Source organism: Marmota marmota, unplaced genomic scaffold (genome assembly GCF_001458135.2).
Source record: "Marmota marmota marmota unplaced genomic scaffold, marMar, whole genome shotgun sequence".
Classification (NCBI taxonomy): domain Eukaryota; kingdom Metazoa; phylum Chordata; class Mammalia; order Rodentia; family Sciuridae; genus Marmota; species Marmota marmota.
Window position 1 is genome coordinate 28793090 of NW_026000249.1, and position 15453 is coordinate 28808542.

Sequence of the window (15453 nt, forward strand, 5' to 3'; positions counted from 1 at the left end):
TTTCCGGAGTGGAAAGTTTTGTGACGCAGAAAATTCAGGGAGGAGGGGGGAAGGGGAGGGAGTAATGGGCTGCTGCGTAAGAAGTGGCGCCAGGCTCTGGAGATACAGTTGAACGCGGCGGGAAGACATCAAGGAGGTTAAGGACCTGGCGCATCTCTTAACTACATTTTGCTTGAGATGGTCAGTGTGGCTATTTCGCCTAGGGCTGCCCTTTGTTTTTCTTGGGGTGGTGGTACCGCGGGTTATTTTTTAGTGTCTTCATGTTCGTGACGTTTGATCCAGGGACTCACCAGAGGAAAAACACCCGGGATATGACTTAGGGGGAGATAAACAGTTTTGTTTGACTTGTTGCTATATGTGGAGTAAAATTTTGGGAATGGGTCTGAAGGCTCTTTTGTCTTAATCGGAATCCCTTCTAAGGTTTTCCTGGCAGAGAGGAAGAGGTGTAATCTGGAAGAAGGGTTTAACGAGCTCTTCTTTAGGGAATACTCACCCCCCCACACACACACCTCCCGTTAATGAAACAGTTATATTAAATTCTCCACATTATTGCTATTTCGTATGTTGAATGGAGCATAGACAAAAATATCCTGTATCAAGGGCAATCAAGGCTAATCCCAGTTTTAACATACTCCACATAGGTGGTGTGGATTTTAAGATTGTAGGCAGAAATGAACCTTATTTGTTATAATTAATTTTATTAATATTGTTATTAATTTAACTTAAAAAATTATGCCTTCACGGTCGTTAAAGTTTAGATAGGAATTTTTCGCAAGCAAATTCACTATTGAGAAAATTGCCACAATGTAACCCTATCAATTTATAGAAGCTTTTATGCTTGCTTCTAGTTCATATTGCAACAGTATAAAATTAAAAACAAAATTTATACTGTAACAAGTACAAAAAGAAAGTCTGTATTCCTGTTGTGTTTTAAAGTATCACTTTATTAACTAACTGCAGAGAGCGCTTGGCAGCGTATTTTGCCAATGGTAATTCTGGAAATGAGGTCCCTAAAGTCCTCATCTTTATAATTTATTTGAGATAGCATCTGCTGCCAGTTTTCAGTGACTCCATTGATACTTGCAGTTTGGCAGTATCATTGAGCTTTAAACAACAGGATTTATAACTGTGGTATATGACATCTCTTGTAGACACATGGCAACAGTACTGGATGACTTGGTCTTCTGTGGCTTTTCTGAAAAAAGTAATCTGTTTTTGCATTTGTAGTTTTTTCCTCCCTTGCTGCTTGTCGGTAGTTCTTGGTTAGCTATTATAAAACGTCATGAACATAGCACTACATATCCTTTTTTGTATAATGTTGAGGCTTTGAACCATTAGTGTGAAGGAATGGATAGAAGTGGAGATTCAAAGGTGGTAGAATGTTCTTTCTAGGAGCAGAGTATTTTACCCTAATTTAAAATACTAGTGTTTTATTTGGGGATAAAGGAACGAAAGAATAGTTAAATCAGAATTTGTCCTAACATTAAATTCAGACCCAGTTGGTACTGGATTGCACCAGCATCTTCCTGTGCTGCCTTATGTCTTCGAAGCGATCTTGGTCTCATTCTCACTAAGAACATTCTCATCTGCTCTGTGAACTATCTGGGGTAACTATTTGAATGCAGGACTAGTTATCTTAGTGTGTTTTAGCACTGGGGCTGCTAACTATCTAACTCTCTTCTAGTTTGCTGGCCTAGACCTGAACTCTTCAGATAATCAGACTGGAGGAAGTACAGCCAGCAGTAAGTAATACATTTTATGGACTTATTGAGTATTAGAGCTCAATATCTCAATATTTCCATGAATGTACTTAAAATTTAAGAATTTGTTCTTCAACTTTATGCATAGAATTATGTAGATTTGGTGTTATGTAGTACTTAGTGATCAATCTGAAGCATTGTGACGTTTCTGGTAATAAAAGGGTTGGTTCTTTTGAATAACAGCAGTTAATCATTAAGAAGAACCTTATAGAATACATAAATTATTCCTAGATTTTGACTATGTCTTATGAATTGTGAGCCCAGTTAGTTTGAAAGGTGGTAGGGATGTGTTCATTCCTGTTGGAATGAATTGACCAGAATTAAACTCAGTTAAGGAAACATGCATTTTCATCAGCTACTGATGATCCTTTCTCTTAAAGAACATGGGACTTACTAATAGAACAGATTATATTGAATTTGGGGGTGATGGCTAGGATTTTTTTTTTAAAAAAAATTTAGTTGTAGATGGACACAATACCTTTATTTTATATATTTTTTAATGTGGTGCTGAGGATCAAACTTATTGCCTCACACATGCAAGAGGAGCACTCTACCACTGAGCCACAAATCCAGCCCGATGGCTAGGATTTTTAAATGTGATTTTTTAAAATTTAATTTTTTAAACAGATAAAAATAGGGTACCACGTGATATTTCGATAAGTATACATTGTGAACGTGAACTCTGGCAAAAGATTTTTTTTTTCTTTTATACAAAGGGGTTATTTGGGGATTGTCAGAGGTTAGTATTAATGTAATTTGCCATGCTGGGCATCTTAGGACTTGCTCTTCCTAATAGAGAGCTTTTAAAAAATATTCAGTCCAGAAGTGAAAAAGACAAATTGTAGGTGTACTAGTAATAAAGCAAGTTGTGGGCCTGGATTGTAACTCAGTGGTAGAGTGTTCGCCAACGTTTGTGATGCCCTGGATTCCATCCCCAGCACTGAAAAAAATAAAAAGAACAATAAGAAACAAAACAAGTTGACTTACCTTTACTTGGATATACATAATTTGCTTTTGCTTTTAATCCATAATCTGGGCTGTTTTCCTCCCTGCATACAGAATAACAGTTGACTTAAAACTCAGCAAGCCCTAAATTAAAACCTCCAATTTCTTGCTATCTTTCCTTTGCAACTTTTTCATGTATATTTAATGTATGTATTGGAACTTAATGGTACAGGAACAAAAGCTTCTTAGAGGCTAATCATATGATTTATTACATAGTAGTAGTCTTTTATAACAAATTAGGTTATTTAACTACTAGTAGCTAGTTAAATGCATTTGATTTGTGGGTTTCATCTATTAGGTTTTGAGTCAAATAAAGTTCTAGTTAGGTGTGGTGGTACGTGCATGTAATCCCAGAGGCTCAGGAGGCCAAGGCAAGAGGATCCCAGTTTCAAGGCCAGCCTCAGCAACTTAGTGAGACACTGTCTCAAAATAAAAAAAATTAGTAAGAGGCTGGGGGTGTGGCTCAGTGGTTAAGTGCCTCTGAGTTCAATCCCTGCCTCCTCCCCCAAATCTTATGAAGCTATAACCCATTTAAAATAAGATTTATGTTTTTCCCTCTCGGTTTCCAGGCAAGTAGGCAGACTAGGAATCTAGAGATTTTTAGGGGGGAACAGTTTTATTAGCTCTAATGTAAAAGTTTTTGGCATTAATTTTATATTGTTTCTTTTAGAAGGGCGCTATATTCCTCCTCATTTAAGGAACAGAGAAGCTGCTAAAGGTAAGTCCTTAACACCAACATTGTAGAGATAATTCTTCATTTAGAAATTAGTCAAAGCTAGGGAAAATGAGGCAACTTTGAAGTCTGTAAACATTGTGTTTCTAGCAGGACTTCTTCAAATATTAGGATTTAGGAGAAAAAAAATCTCATCTAGCTGGCTGTCACGCCACATGGTACCAACTTGGGAGGCTGAGCCGGGAGGATCACAAGTTTGATGCCAGCCTGGGCAACTTAGTGTGACCCTGTTTAAAATTTTAAAAAAATAAAATAAAGGCTGGGGATATAGCTCGGAGGTAGAATGCTTGTTTGCCATACACAAGCTCCTGGGTTCTATCCCCAGAACCCACTCCACATGAATGGAGAGAGAAGAAAAACTGCATCTAATATCAAACAGTGGAGAATTTTCCTATGCTAGACTTTCTAAGGCCAAGGGTATGGTTTTTGTGCAGTATTCTTGTGCATAATTTGTAGTAATTCACAGTATAGTTTTCATTAGAAACCAAACTGCACAGTGATAACAACCTAGTTGTCTTGCATAGGTGCCAAAATGAAGATGGCCCTGTTGTAGACTAGTTAATAGCATTGGTCACACTCCAGTGAATTGGAAATAATTTTCTGGTTTCATCTACTTAACTGCGAAGTATAATATAACATCTAATGTCTTCCCATTACATGTGTGATGTAGTGATAGATAATTAATAGATATTTCATATTGTGGGTGCCGTGTGTTGCATGCAATGGACAATAATGAAATTTAGAGGAAAGCTTTAATGATCAAGAGGGAAGGAAGATATGAGATAAAGAAGGCAGGTAACTGGGATGGACCTTAATGTATATTTATTGCTTTCCCCCCTTTGTTGCAGTGATAGGAAATCAGAAACAATATCAGAGATTTTAGAATGAGAAATTGAATTCAGATCTTGATTGTTAGCAAAAGTACCTGGCTGGCTAATGGTAGAGGTGGGAGGCAGAAGGAAAAAGTAACTTAACTCATCAGTTGTCTCTGTTTAATAAGGTATCATTGAAGATAGTTAAATCCTCTGTCTTTGAACCTTCTACCTGTCATTGGTAGGGCTAATTTATACCTTTGTGAGACCCTCTTACTTGAGTATTTATAGCTGTCCACACTGAGAATGGATAGGGAAGAGTTCTCTTTTTCCAAATATTTCTGATTCACATCAAGTTTATGATAGGTGAACCATCATAATATGTATACAAAGCACTGATCTTTTTACCATTGAAATTGAAAGATAATATCAAACCAAATAATCTGTCATGCTAAGAATGTTTTACATGAATACCACCTCTAAGAAACATTGAAACAATGGCAGCTATTTCATCAAACTCATTCAGACATATGAAGTGAATAGAAATTAAAATGTGATGGTTATATATTTGGCAAAACTATAGCCATTGTATTATAGGTAAAGCTGTTGGCCTTTTAGAGGTGGTATTCATTCAGAACATTCTTAGATTGTCAGATTAATCACTTGATTTAGTGTGTAATATTTTCTAGTGGAAAGAATTGGATTTTTTTATATTTAAAATCTCCAAAAACAGTTGTAATTCTTGATTCTCTTCTAGTGACATGATAGGAATATGTCCACAGAAAAAAGGTCAGTGGGGGGGCTTCAAATGCAGAAAGATTACTGGGTTTGGTACATGCCTGCAATCCCAGCTACTTAGGCTGAGGCAGGAGGAACACAAGTTTGAGGCCAGCCTTGGCAACTTAACATGACTTTATCCTGTCTCAAAAGGGCTAGGGATGTAGCTCTGTGGTAGAGTGCCTCTGGGATTGAGTACCCCACCAACAACAAAAAAACAAAACAGAAAGATTGACAATACTTTAATATGATTCTTCTAATACAGTGTTTGTACCTTTTTTATTTTATTTATTTAAGGATTCTACGACAAAGACAGTTCAGGGTGGAGTTCCAGTAAGGATAAGGATGCGTACAGCAGTTTTGGATCTCGAAGTGATTCTAGAGGGAAGTCTAGTTTCTTCAGCGATCGTGGAAGTGGATCAAGGGGAAGGTAAGTGGTTGGTTTTTTTCTTTTGTGGGTCATGTGGTCATTGATGCAGCTACCCAGCTCTACTGTTTAAGTTACAAAAGAAGCCATTAGATGACATTTATTTACAAAAGTGAATAGGCTTGACCTGAATTTTGGTGACTTGAATGGAAATGCTTTCTCTTAATAGGGTCTGGAAAAACTGCAGCGTTTCTTTTGCCCATCTTGAGTCAGATCTATTCAGATGGTCCAGGAGAGGCTTTACGGGCCATGAAGGTAAATACTTATTAATCTTTTTTCCTTGGTACCCAGGGCCTTGGCAGTACTAGGCAAGTACCTTACCCCCAGACGGGTATTACTTTATAAAATGGAAAATTGTTGTAGAATTTTGTAGCTATTGCAAGAGCTTTCTCGATGATGCTAAGATTCTACCTAGTCTACTAAGGAATGTTTTCCAAGTTTCAAAGGAAAATTATGTTGTGATGAACTTTTTAAGTGTTAGGTTTAACTTATAGATGAACTGTTTTTATTTCTTAGGAGAACGGAAGGTATGGGCGCCGCAAACAATACCCAATCTCCTTGGTATTGGCACCAACCAGAGAGCTGGCAGTACAGATTTATGAGGAAGCCCGAAAAGTATGTGCTTCAATGATTGCTTTCTCACTGATTCTAACAAAACATTTATGATCTTTTGTAAAAATCTTGACCTTGAAATAAAATTGTTTTGCTTACAGTTCTCATACCGATCAAGGGTTCGACCTTGTGTGGTTTATGGTGGTGCTGATATAGGTCAGCAGATTCGAGACTTAGAGCGTGGGTGCCACTTGTTAGTAGCTACTCCAGGACGTCTTGTGGACATGATGGAAAGAGGAAAGATTGGATTAGACTTCTGCAAGTATGTTAATTTTTAATAATGACCATTACTTTTGTGATATTGTCTAATTTAAATCTATTTTTTTTGGTGGTGGCAATTAAACCCAGGGCCCAGCACATGCCAGACAAGTGCCCTGCCACTGAGCTACAGCCCTAGCCCTCTGAATTCAAAGATTAAGAAGTGATTTATTTTAGTCCTTTTTTAAGAAAAAGTTTGTGCATCATAATTTTAATGTTGAAAAATTAGTCACCATTTTAGTAGAGGCTGAGGATGACCAGACCAACAGATATCCAAGTAGTAAAAACTAATTTGGCACTAATCTTGGATGACATTACCTAATGGGAAGAATCTTGTGCCACATTATGCAGTGTAAGGAATTTAACTACCTTAATGTATAATTGTAATTACAGTATAGCTGTACTAAAACTGTCTTTTGACTTCTTGATAAATTGTAAACTAAATTTTCTTTTGTGACAGATACTTGGNTTTTTTTTTTTTTTTTTTTTTTTTTTTTTTTTTTGGTCACCTTATGTGCATATGCAATAGCAATTTAGGGATTGATTTTTGATTTGGTAATTCCTCATCCCGACTGCCTATTTGGATGTTAAGCATTGTCTGTTTAATCATTGTATTTCTTAGCTATAAAAGGTCTTTAGTAAATGAACTTGTTACATAGAACTTAGATGGAAATATGAATATGCTTGCTCTTTGGCATCATAAAGTCAGTTATTTTTTGTTTCTCTAGTTTTACATATTCTAATATAATGGCCTAACCTAATTTGGTTGAGATTTTTGTGGACTCTATATGACAATTTTTAAACACCTTATATTTTTGATTATGCAAGTGTGGTGAACTGACCCCATGTGCCTAATAGCTGTGGTTAGTCCTGTGTCCTGATTTTTCGCAAACAGGCCTAAATCCCTAAAAACATCTTAATTCAGGTAAGGATATTTTTCTACCTTTTATCCAAAATTTGTCACACAGGTGAATTGTCCTTTAAATGACATCCTATTATAACCTGGACAATTGATATTTGGTGTGCTATTTTCTTTTTTCCTACCACTAAGTATATTTGGATCCAAGAGCAGTTTAAATGAAGATGTGAGCTATGTGCCAATTTTAAACATATAAAACTTGATTTTTTAATGTTGGAATGTGTGAGGCATCATTATAATCTGTATGACTTTACAAGAATAGTGATTTTAGGAAATATATATAAGCCTTGTCAAATAAGAAGCAGCAAGAATTAGGCTGTTGACATCCTTGTAGTTGGCCATAATGAATAATATTCACCTATCTCTAGATAGCATTCAGGAGTAGTGGTGGAGATCTGATAATAGCTAAATGATGTGATTCTGATTAATTGCTTGTGCTATAGCTAAATGATGTGATTCTGATTAATTGCTTGTGCTATTTAGGTTTGATGATCGTGGACGGAGTGACTATGATGGCATTGGCAGCCGTGGAGACAGAAGTGGCTTTGGCAAATTTGAACGTGGTGGCAATAGTCGCTGGTGTGACAAATCAGATGAAGATGACTGGTCAAAGCCGCTCCCACCAAGTGAACGCTTGGAACAGTAAGTTTTTAAAATGTCTGCTAATTATGATGAAGCTTATTAGCTAGTGTAGTAGGTAAACTTACCAGTCTTTTGATTTTAGGGAACTCTTTTCTGGAGGTAACACTGGGATTAACTTTGAGAAATATGATGACATTCCAGTTGAGGCAACAGGCAACAACTGTCCTCCACATATTGAAAGTGTAAGTATTTTTGTTTGACCTTTTAAGACAGAGGGAATTGTAACTTTCCACGGCACATCAGAATGAGATGGGCTTCTCATATGTAGATCAGATACCTCATTGGTTTGTGAAAAGGGAGCAGATGAATTCAATGTTACTTTATTTAATTCACTAAGTAGGAAATGGGTCAAACATAAGAACCCAAAGTTTTCAATGTGGATTAAGCTTAGAGGTGATTTTTCTCAAAGTGTAACAATTTTACTGAAATCAGTGATCTAAGTCGATGGTGATTTCCATTATTATATAAAACAGAATGTCTCTAGATAATGTGTTTTTAGCTATTTAATTCTATTCCATTTCCTAACAGTTCAGTGATGTGGAGATGGGAGAAATTATCATGGGAAATATTGAGCTTACTCGTTATACTCGCCCAACTCCAGTGCAAAAGCATGCTATTCCTATTATCAAAGAGAAAAGAGACTTGATGGCTTGTGCCCAAACAGGTAAGGCCACTTGATAAGAGTGAAACATTTGTCAGGCTTTTTCTGTAAAGAGCCAAATAGTAATTTTTGTGGGTTTTTGTGTTTTTTTTGTTTGTTTGTTTTTTTGTTTGGTACCCCAGGGCCTTACTTAGGCTAGGCAAGTTCTCTTCCAGTGAGCTTAAATCTACATCCTCAGCCCTTTTTATTTTTTTTGTGGTGTTGGGGATTGAACCCAGGGCCTTCTGCATGGGAGGCAAGTAGTCTACCCAACTGAGCTATATCCCCAGCCCCCTTTTGATTTTGAAACAGGGTCTTGCTCAGTTGGCCAGGCAGGCCTGGAACTCTTGAGCCTTCTGCCTCAGCCCCCTGAGTAGCTGGGATTACAGGTGTATACCACTGTGCCTGGCTTATATTTATGGGTTTTCTTTTGTGGGTCATGTGGTCATTGATGCAGCTACCCAGCTCTACTGTTTAAGTTACAAAAGAAGCCATTAGATGACATTTATTTACAAAAGTGAATAGGCTTGACCTGAATTTTGGTGACTTGAATGGAAATGCTTTCTCTTAATAGGGTCTGGAAAAACTGCAGCGTTTCTTTTGCCCATCTTGAGTCAGATCTATTCAGATGGTCCAGGAGAGGCTTTACGGGCCATGAAGGTAAATACTTATTAATCTTTTTTCCTTGGTACCCAGGGCCTTGGCAGTACTAGGCAAGTACCTTACCCCCAGACGGGTATTACTTTATAAAATGGAAAATTGTTGTAGAATTTTGTAGCTATTGCAAGAGCTTTCTCGATGATGCTAAGATTCTACCTAGTCTACTAAGGAATGTTTTCCAAGTTTCAAAGGAAAATTATGTTGTGATGAACTTTTTAAGTGTTAGGTTTAACTTATAGATGAACTGTTTTTATTTCTTAGGAGAACGGAAGGTATGGGCGCCGCAAACAATACCCAATCTCCTTGGTATTGGCACCAACCAGAGAGCTGGCAGTACAGATTTATGAGGAAGCCCGAAAAGTATGTGCTTCAATGATTGCTTTCTCACTGATTCTAACAAAACATTTATGATCTTTTGTAAAAATCTTGACCTTGAAATAAAATTGTTTTGCTTACAGTTCTCATACCGATCAAGGGTTCGACCTTGTGTGGTTTATGGTGGTGCTGATATAGGTCAGCAGATTCGAGACTTAGAGCGTGGGTGCCACTTGTTAGTAGCTACTCCAGGACGTCTTGTGGACATGATGGAAAGAGGAAAGATTGGATTAGACTTCTGCAAGTATGTTAATTTTTAATAATGACCATTACTTTTGTGATATTGTCTAATTTAAATCTATTTTTTTTGGTGGTGGCAATTAAACCCAGGGCCCAGCACATGCCAGACAAGTGCCCTGCCACTGAGCTACAGCCCTAGCCCTCTGAATTCAAAGATTAAGAAGTGATTTATTTTAGTCCTTTTTTAAGAAAAAGTTTGTGCATCATAATTTTAATGTTGAAAAATTAGTCACCATTTTAGTAGAGGCTGAGGATGACCAGACCAACAGATATCCAAGTAGTAAAAACTAATTTGGCACTAATCTTGGATGACATTACCTAATGGGAAGAATCTTGTGCCACATTATGCAGTGTAAGGAATTTAACTACCTTAATGTATAATTGTAATTACAGTATAGCTGTACTAAAACTGTCTTTTGACTTCTTGATAAATTGTAAACTAAATTTTCTTTTGTGACAGATACTTGGTGTTAGATGAAGCTGACCGGATGTTGGATATGGGGTTTGAACCTCAGATCCGTAGAATAGTTGAACAAGATACTATGCCTCCAAAAGGTGTCCGCCACACTATGATGTTTAGTGCTACTTTTCCTAAGGAAATACAGGTACCATATGATGTTGCAAATATTATTTATTTAGAAATTTATCTTGGTGTAGATACTTAAAAAAATGTTTTTTGTTTTATTTTTTCAGATGCTAGCTCGTGATTTCTTGGATGAGTATATCTTTTTGGCCGTAGGAAGAGTTGGCTCTACTTCTGAGAATATCACACAGAAAGTAGTCTGGGTGGAAGAACCAGACAAACGGTCATTTCTGCTTGACCTCCTAAATGCAACAGGTAAAATTATAATGAGAATCCATTTGGATTGTCTTTATTACCTTTCCTTTTGATTTATTCTATATTAAAACAGTCCATTTCAGTTGCCTCTTTGCATGTTTACTAAGTATAAAGAATTAAACTGTTTTTAGTGACATAAACCTTGTTGTTTTTCAAATTCAGGCAAGGATTCACTGACCTTAGTGTTTGTGGAGACTAAAAAAGGTGCAGATTCTCTGGAGGATTTCTTATATCATGAAGGATATGCTTGCACCAGTATCCATGGAGACCGTTCTCAAAGAGATAGGGAAGAGGCTCTTCATCAGTTCCGCTCAGGAAAAAGCCCAATTCTAGTGGCTACGGCAGTATGTATAATACTATCATTTTCATTCAAGCTCAGCATGTTTATTTATTTTTTTTAAAGAGAGAGTGAGAGAGATAGAGGTAGAGAGAGAATTTTTTAATATTTATTTTTTAGTATTTGGCGGACACAACATCTTTGTTTGTATGTGGTGCTGAGGATCAAACCCGGGCCGCACGCATGCCAGGCGAGCGCGCTACCGCTTGAGCCACATCCCCAGCCCCAGCTCAGCATGTTTAAATGCTTTCTTTTAAATGGGCCATATATAACAGAAGTTATTTTTCAGGTAGCAGCAAGAGGATTAGATATTTCAAATGTGAAACATGTTATCAATTTTGATTTACCAAGTGATATTGAGGAATATGTGCATCGCATAGGCCGTACAGGACGTGTAGGAAACCTTGGTAAGTGGTTCCTGGATGGTCTGATTGTTTGGACTGGGGATGTAGCTCAGTAGTAAAGTACTCCTGAGTTCATCCTCAGTAACCAAAAGAAAAAGAAAAAACCCTTGGGCCACTTTGTGGAAGACCTTTGTTTATGTACTTTTTTTGGATCTGTTCTAGGCCTTGCCACCTCATTCTTTAACGAGAGAAACATAAATATTACTAAGGATTTGTTGGATCTTCTTGTTGAAGCTAAACAAGAAGTGCCGTCTTGGTTAGAAAACATGGCTTTTGAACACCACTACAAGGGTAGCAGTCGTGGACGTTCTAAGAGGTAAGGTATCGGTGGTACATAATGAGGGGGGAGAAGTGTTTGCACTTCCCAGTGTCATTTGCTCTGGGGAGGTAATGTCCAGAGTTAACTTTTTGGTATTTAATTTTAAAAGCTCAATTTTCTTAGGCTGCCTCAATTGCATAGGTAAGACTATTAGATGTCAGTCCTTCACTGTGAAGGACTTCACAGCCACTTTGGGTGGTGAAGTGTGGCCGCCTGGGGAATTGTTTGAAAGGAAAACTCAGAAACTGTTGGAAAGTTGGAGCAGGAGTTGAGTTACTTAGAATTTTTGTTTTCATGTGAACCAACAATTTTTTCTCCCGTTGTAGCAGTAGATTCAGTGGAGGGTTTGGTGCCAGAGACTACCGACAAAGCAGCGGTGCCAGCAGTTCCAGCTTCAGCAGCAGCCGTGCGAGCAGCAGTCGCAGCGGCGGAGGCGGCCATGGTAGCAGCAGAGGATTTGGTGGAGGTAGTGTTCATTTTTAACCTGTCCTTTTTCAAAGCATCATTAAGCCCCTCGGGGGAAGTTCAACACTGTAGATTGCTTTTTGTAACTTGACTTGAGAATAGTTAAAGATTGGAAGGATTGTATCTAATGATGGATGACTTAATTAATTTTTCTCTCTTTTAAATCTCTCATTAGGTGGCTATGGAGGCTTTTACAACAGTGATGGATATGGAGGAAATTATAACTCCCAGGGGGTTGACTGGTGGGGTAACTGAGCCTACTTTGCAGTAGGTCACCCTGCCAAACAAGCTAATATGGAAACCACATGTAACTTAGCCAGACTATACCTTGTGTAGCTTCAAGAACTCGCAGTACATTACCAGCTGTGATTCTCCACTGAAATTTTTTTTTTAAGGGAGCTCAAGGTCACAAGAAGAAATGAAAGGAACAATCAGCAGCCCTGTTCGGAAGGTGGTTTGAAGACTTCATTGCTGTAGTTTGGATTAACTCCCCTCCCGCCTATCCCCATCCCAAACTGCATTTATAATTTTGTGACTGAGGATCATTTGTTTGTTAATGTACTGTGCCTTTAACTTTAGACAACTTTTTATTTTGATGTCCTGTTGGCTCAGTAATGCTCAAGATATCAATTGTTTTGACAAAATAAATTTACTGAACTTGGGCTAAAATCAAACCTTGGCACACAGGTGTGATACAACTTAACAGGAATCATCGATTCATCCATAAATATTATAAGGAAAAAACTTAAGCGGTAGCCTGCATTAGGGCTTTTTGATACTTGCAGATTGGGGGAAAACAAACAACAAACGTCTTGAAGCATATCAATGGAATTAGTTTCTAATGTGGCAAACTGTGTTAAGTTAAAGTTCTGATTTGCTCACTCTATCCTGGATAGGTATTTAGAACCTGATAGTCTTTAAACAAGCCATTCCAGTCATGATGAGGTGATGTATGAATACATGCATACATTCAAAGCACTGTTTTCAAAGTTAATGCAAGTAAATACAGCAATTCCTCTTTCAATGTTTAGGCAGATCATTAATTACGAGCTAGCCAAATGTGGGCATACCATTACAGGGAAAGTTTAAAGGTCTGATAACTTGAAATAGGTTTTTAGGAGAATTCATCTACTTAGACTTTTTAAATGCCTGCCATAAATGAAATTGAAATGGTAGAATGGCTGACCACAGCAATGACCAGCCCTCATTAGGGCCCTGGATGATTTTTGGTCTAATAACGCATGCTAGTGTTGATGTTTTTTGGTCAAGAGGGTATGAACAGGAAGAATTATGCAGCAGGCTTTATTTTAAATGCCGATTCACATTACTCTGTTCAAGCTGCGTTGAGATGTTAAACTGGCTTACTATAGACTTTGTAAAAATGGCTCCAGAAGAGTAACAAACTGAAAACTTTGAGATCACACAGGTTGGAAATATGTACATAACTGCACAAGGTGTCGATCCTGCTCTACAGTGCAGTTTAGTCAGTTTTAGTTGCATAGGTTTCCATTGTATTTATAGTCTGTTTATGCTAAATCTGGCCAAAGATGAGCATTGTCCACCACTAAAATGCCTCTGCCACTTTGAATTCTGGGCTAATTTTTGTGGCCAGAATGCGGTGATCAAAACGCTCAATCTTTTTACAGTGGCATAGGAAGACGGCAAAAATTTCCTAAAGTGCAATAGATTTTCAAGTGTATTGTGCCTTGTTCTAAAACTTTTATTAAGTAGGTGCACTTGACAGTATTGAGGTCATTTGTTATGGTGCTATTTCAATTAGTCTAGGTTTAGGCCCTTGTACATTTTGCCCATAACTTTTTACAAAGTACTTCTTTTATTGCACATTCAGAGAATTTTATATATATGTCTTGTGTGCGTGTCCTTAAAACTTCCAATCTTATTTTGTCTCTTGGAGATTGTTGAACGCAGCTTGTCTAGGAAGGGGATGGGACTAGATTCTAAAATTTATTTGGGACCATGGGAATGATAGCTGGGAAGAAAACTATTTGCACACGACAGATTTCTAGATACTTTTTGCTGCTAGTTTTATGTAATATTTATTGAACATTTTGACAAATATTTATTTTTGTAAGCCTAAAAGTGATTCTTTGAAAGTTTAAAGAAACTTGACCAAAAGACAGTACAAAAACACTGGCACTTGAATGTTGAATGTCACCGTATGCGTGAAATTATATATTTCGGGGTAGTGTGAGCTTTTAATGTTAAGTCATATTAAACTCTTAAGTCAAATTAAGCAGACCCGGCATTGGCAGTGTAGCCATAACTTTCTGATGTTAGTAAAAACAAAATTGGCGACTTGAAATTAAATCATGCCAAGGTTTTGATACACTTGTCTTAAGATATTAATGAAACACTTCAAAACACTGATATGAAGTGTCCAGATTCTCAGATGTTTGTTGTGTGAGTTTTGTTTAGTTGTGTGTATTTTTTTTTTCAGTGAATGTCTGGCACATTGCAATCCTCAAACATGTGGTTATCTTTGTTGTATTGGCATAATCAGTGACTTGTACATTCAGCGATAGCATTTGAGCAAGTTTTATCAGCAAGCAATATTTTCAGTTAATAAAAAAGTTTTGAAAATCATGTAAGAATGGATTTAAACTTGCTGAATGTAAAGATTGAACCTCAAGTCACTGTAGCTTTAGTAATTGCTTATTGTATTAGTTTAGATGCTAGCACTGCATGTGCTGTGCATATTCTGATTTTATTAAAATAAAAAATTGAACTGCACAGTCTCCTTTGTTGTTGTCAATTGTGGTTTATTTTTAGAGGTGAAAATAAAGTTGTGCTTTTGCCTGAAGAGTTGTAAAATGTGTTTTTGATTGTCCATTGCTGTATTTTGAGATGTCTCATAATTACTCTCATAAATCATATATGAGTTTTTGGAATAAAAGATGAAGATCATTTTCCAAATACAATGAATAGATGGAAATCTAATTGTATTGCAACTAGTTTACAAACTAGTTTATACTTGAAGCAACAATATGGGTGAGAGCCTGTTCTTTGAAGGGTGGTTGTACTGGATTGGGTTGGGTTATCTATTTAGGGCTCGAGGATGTGGGGGGGGTGGGTCTGTGATAGGAGACCTACATTGTCACGCAACTGCTGCAGACACTCATTACTATAGGTTAATGAGATGGTGTGAGCCATAACTGTAGATTTTAAACTACAGGAAACTGCTGAGTGGTGTTTTTTCCACATTGAAGACA

The 15453-nt window shown here is 37.2% G+C and overlaps 1 protein-coding gene across 6 annotated transcripts; it reads left to right on the forward strand.

Moving 5' to 3' along the window:
• The first annotated feature begins 1445 nt into the window (after window positions 1-1445).
• Ddx3x (DEAD-box helicase 3 X-linked) lies at window positions 1446-14979 on the forward strand. 6 transcript variants are annotated; one of them, XM_048796476.1, is made up of 16 exons: window positions 1446-1742; window positions 3436-3483; window positions 5385-5517; window positions 7787-7945; window positions 8028-8127; window positions 8474-8609; window positions 9160-9245; window positions 9507-9605; window positions 9704-9864; window positions 10321-10465; window positions 10554-10698; window positions 10861-11080; window positions 11273-11442; window positions 11602-11755; window positions 12088-12224; window positions 12399-14979. In XM_048796476.1, exons 6-16 carry the CDS (start codon window positions 8489-8491, stop codon window positions 12476-12478), a joined length of 1518 nt encoding a protein of 505 aa, XP_048652433.1. In that variant the 5' UTR covers window positions 1446-1742; window positions 3436-3483; window positions 5385-5517; window positions 7787-7945; window positions 8028-8127; window positions 8474-8488; the 3' UTR covers window positions 12479-14979. The 6 variants fall into 6 exon arrangements, with proteins under 6 accessions (XP_048652433.1, XP_048652431.1, XP_048652432.1 ...); XM_048796474.1 differs by having other exon boundaries at window positions 1450-1742; window positions 12085-12224; XM_048796475.1 differs by having other exon boundaries at window positions 1450-1742; window positions 3439-3483; window positions 12085-12224.
• The last annotated feature ends 474 nt before the right edge of the window (window positions 14980-15453 follow it).

What these genes read in the sequence shown, in the direction of transcription:
- Ddx3x (XM_048796474.1), top strand. Translation starts at nt 8,489, where the DNA reads ATGGGAGAAATTATCATGGGAAATATTGAGCTTACTCGTTATACTCGC. An exon ending in GATGGCTTGTGCCCAAACAG is followed by an intron (nt 8,610 to 9,159) that starts GTAAGGCCACTT and finishes TTCTCTTAATAG; the next exon opens with GGTCTGGAAAAACTGCAGCG. An exon ending in CTTTTCCTAAGGAAATACAG is followed by an intron (nt 10,466 to 10,553) that starts GTACCATATGAT and finishes TTATTTTTTCAG; the next exon opens with ATGCTAGCTCGTGATTTCTT.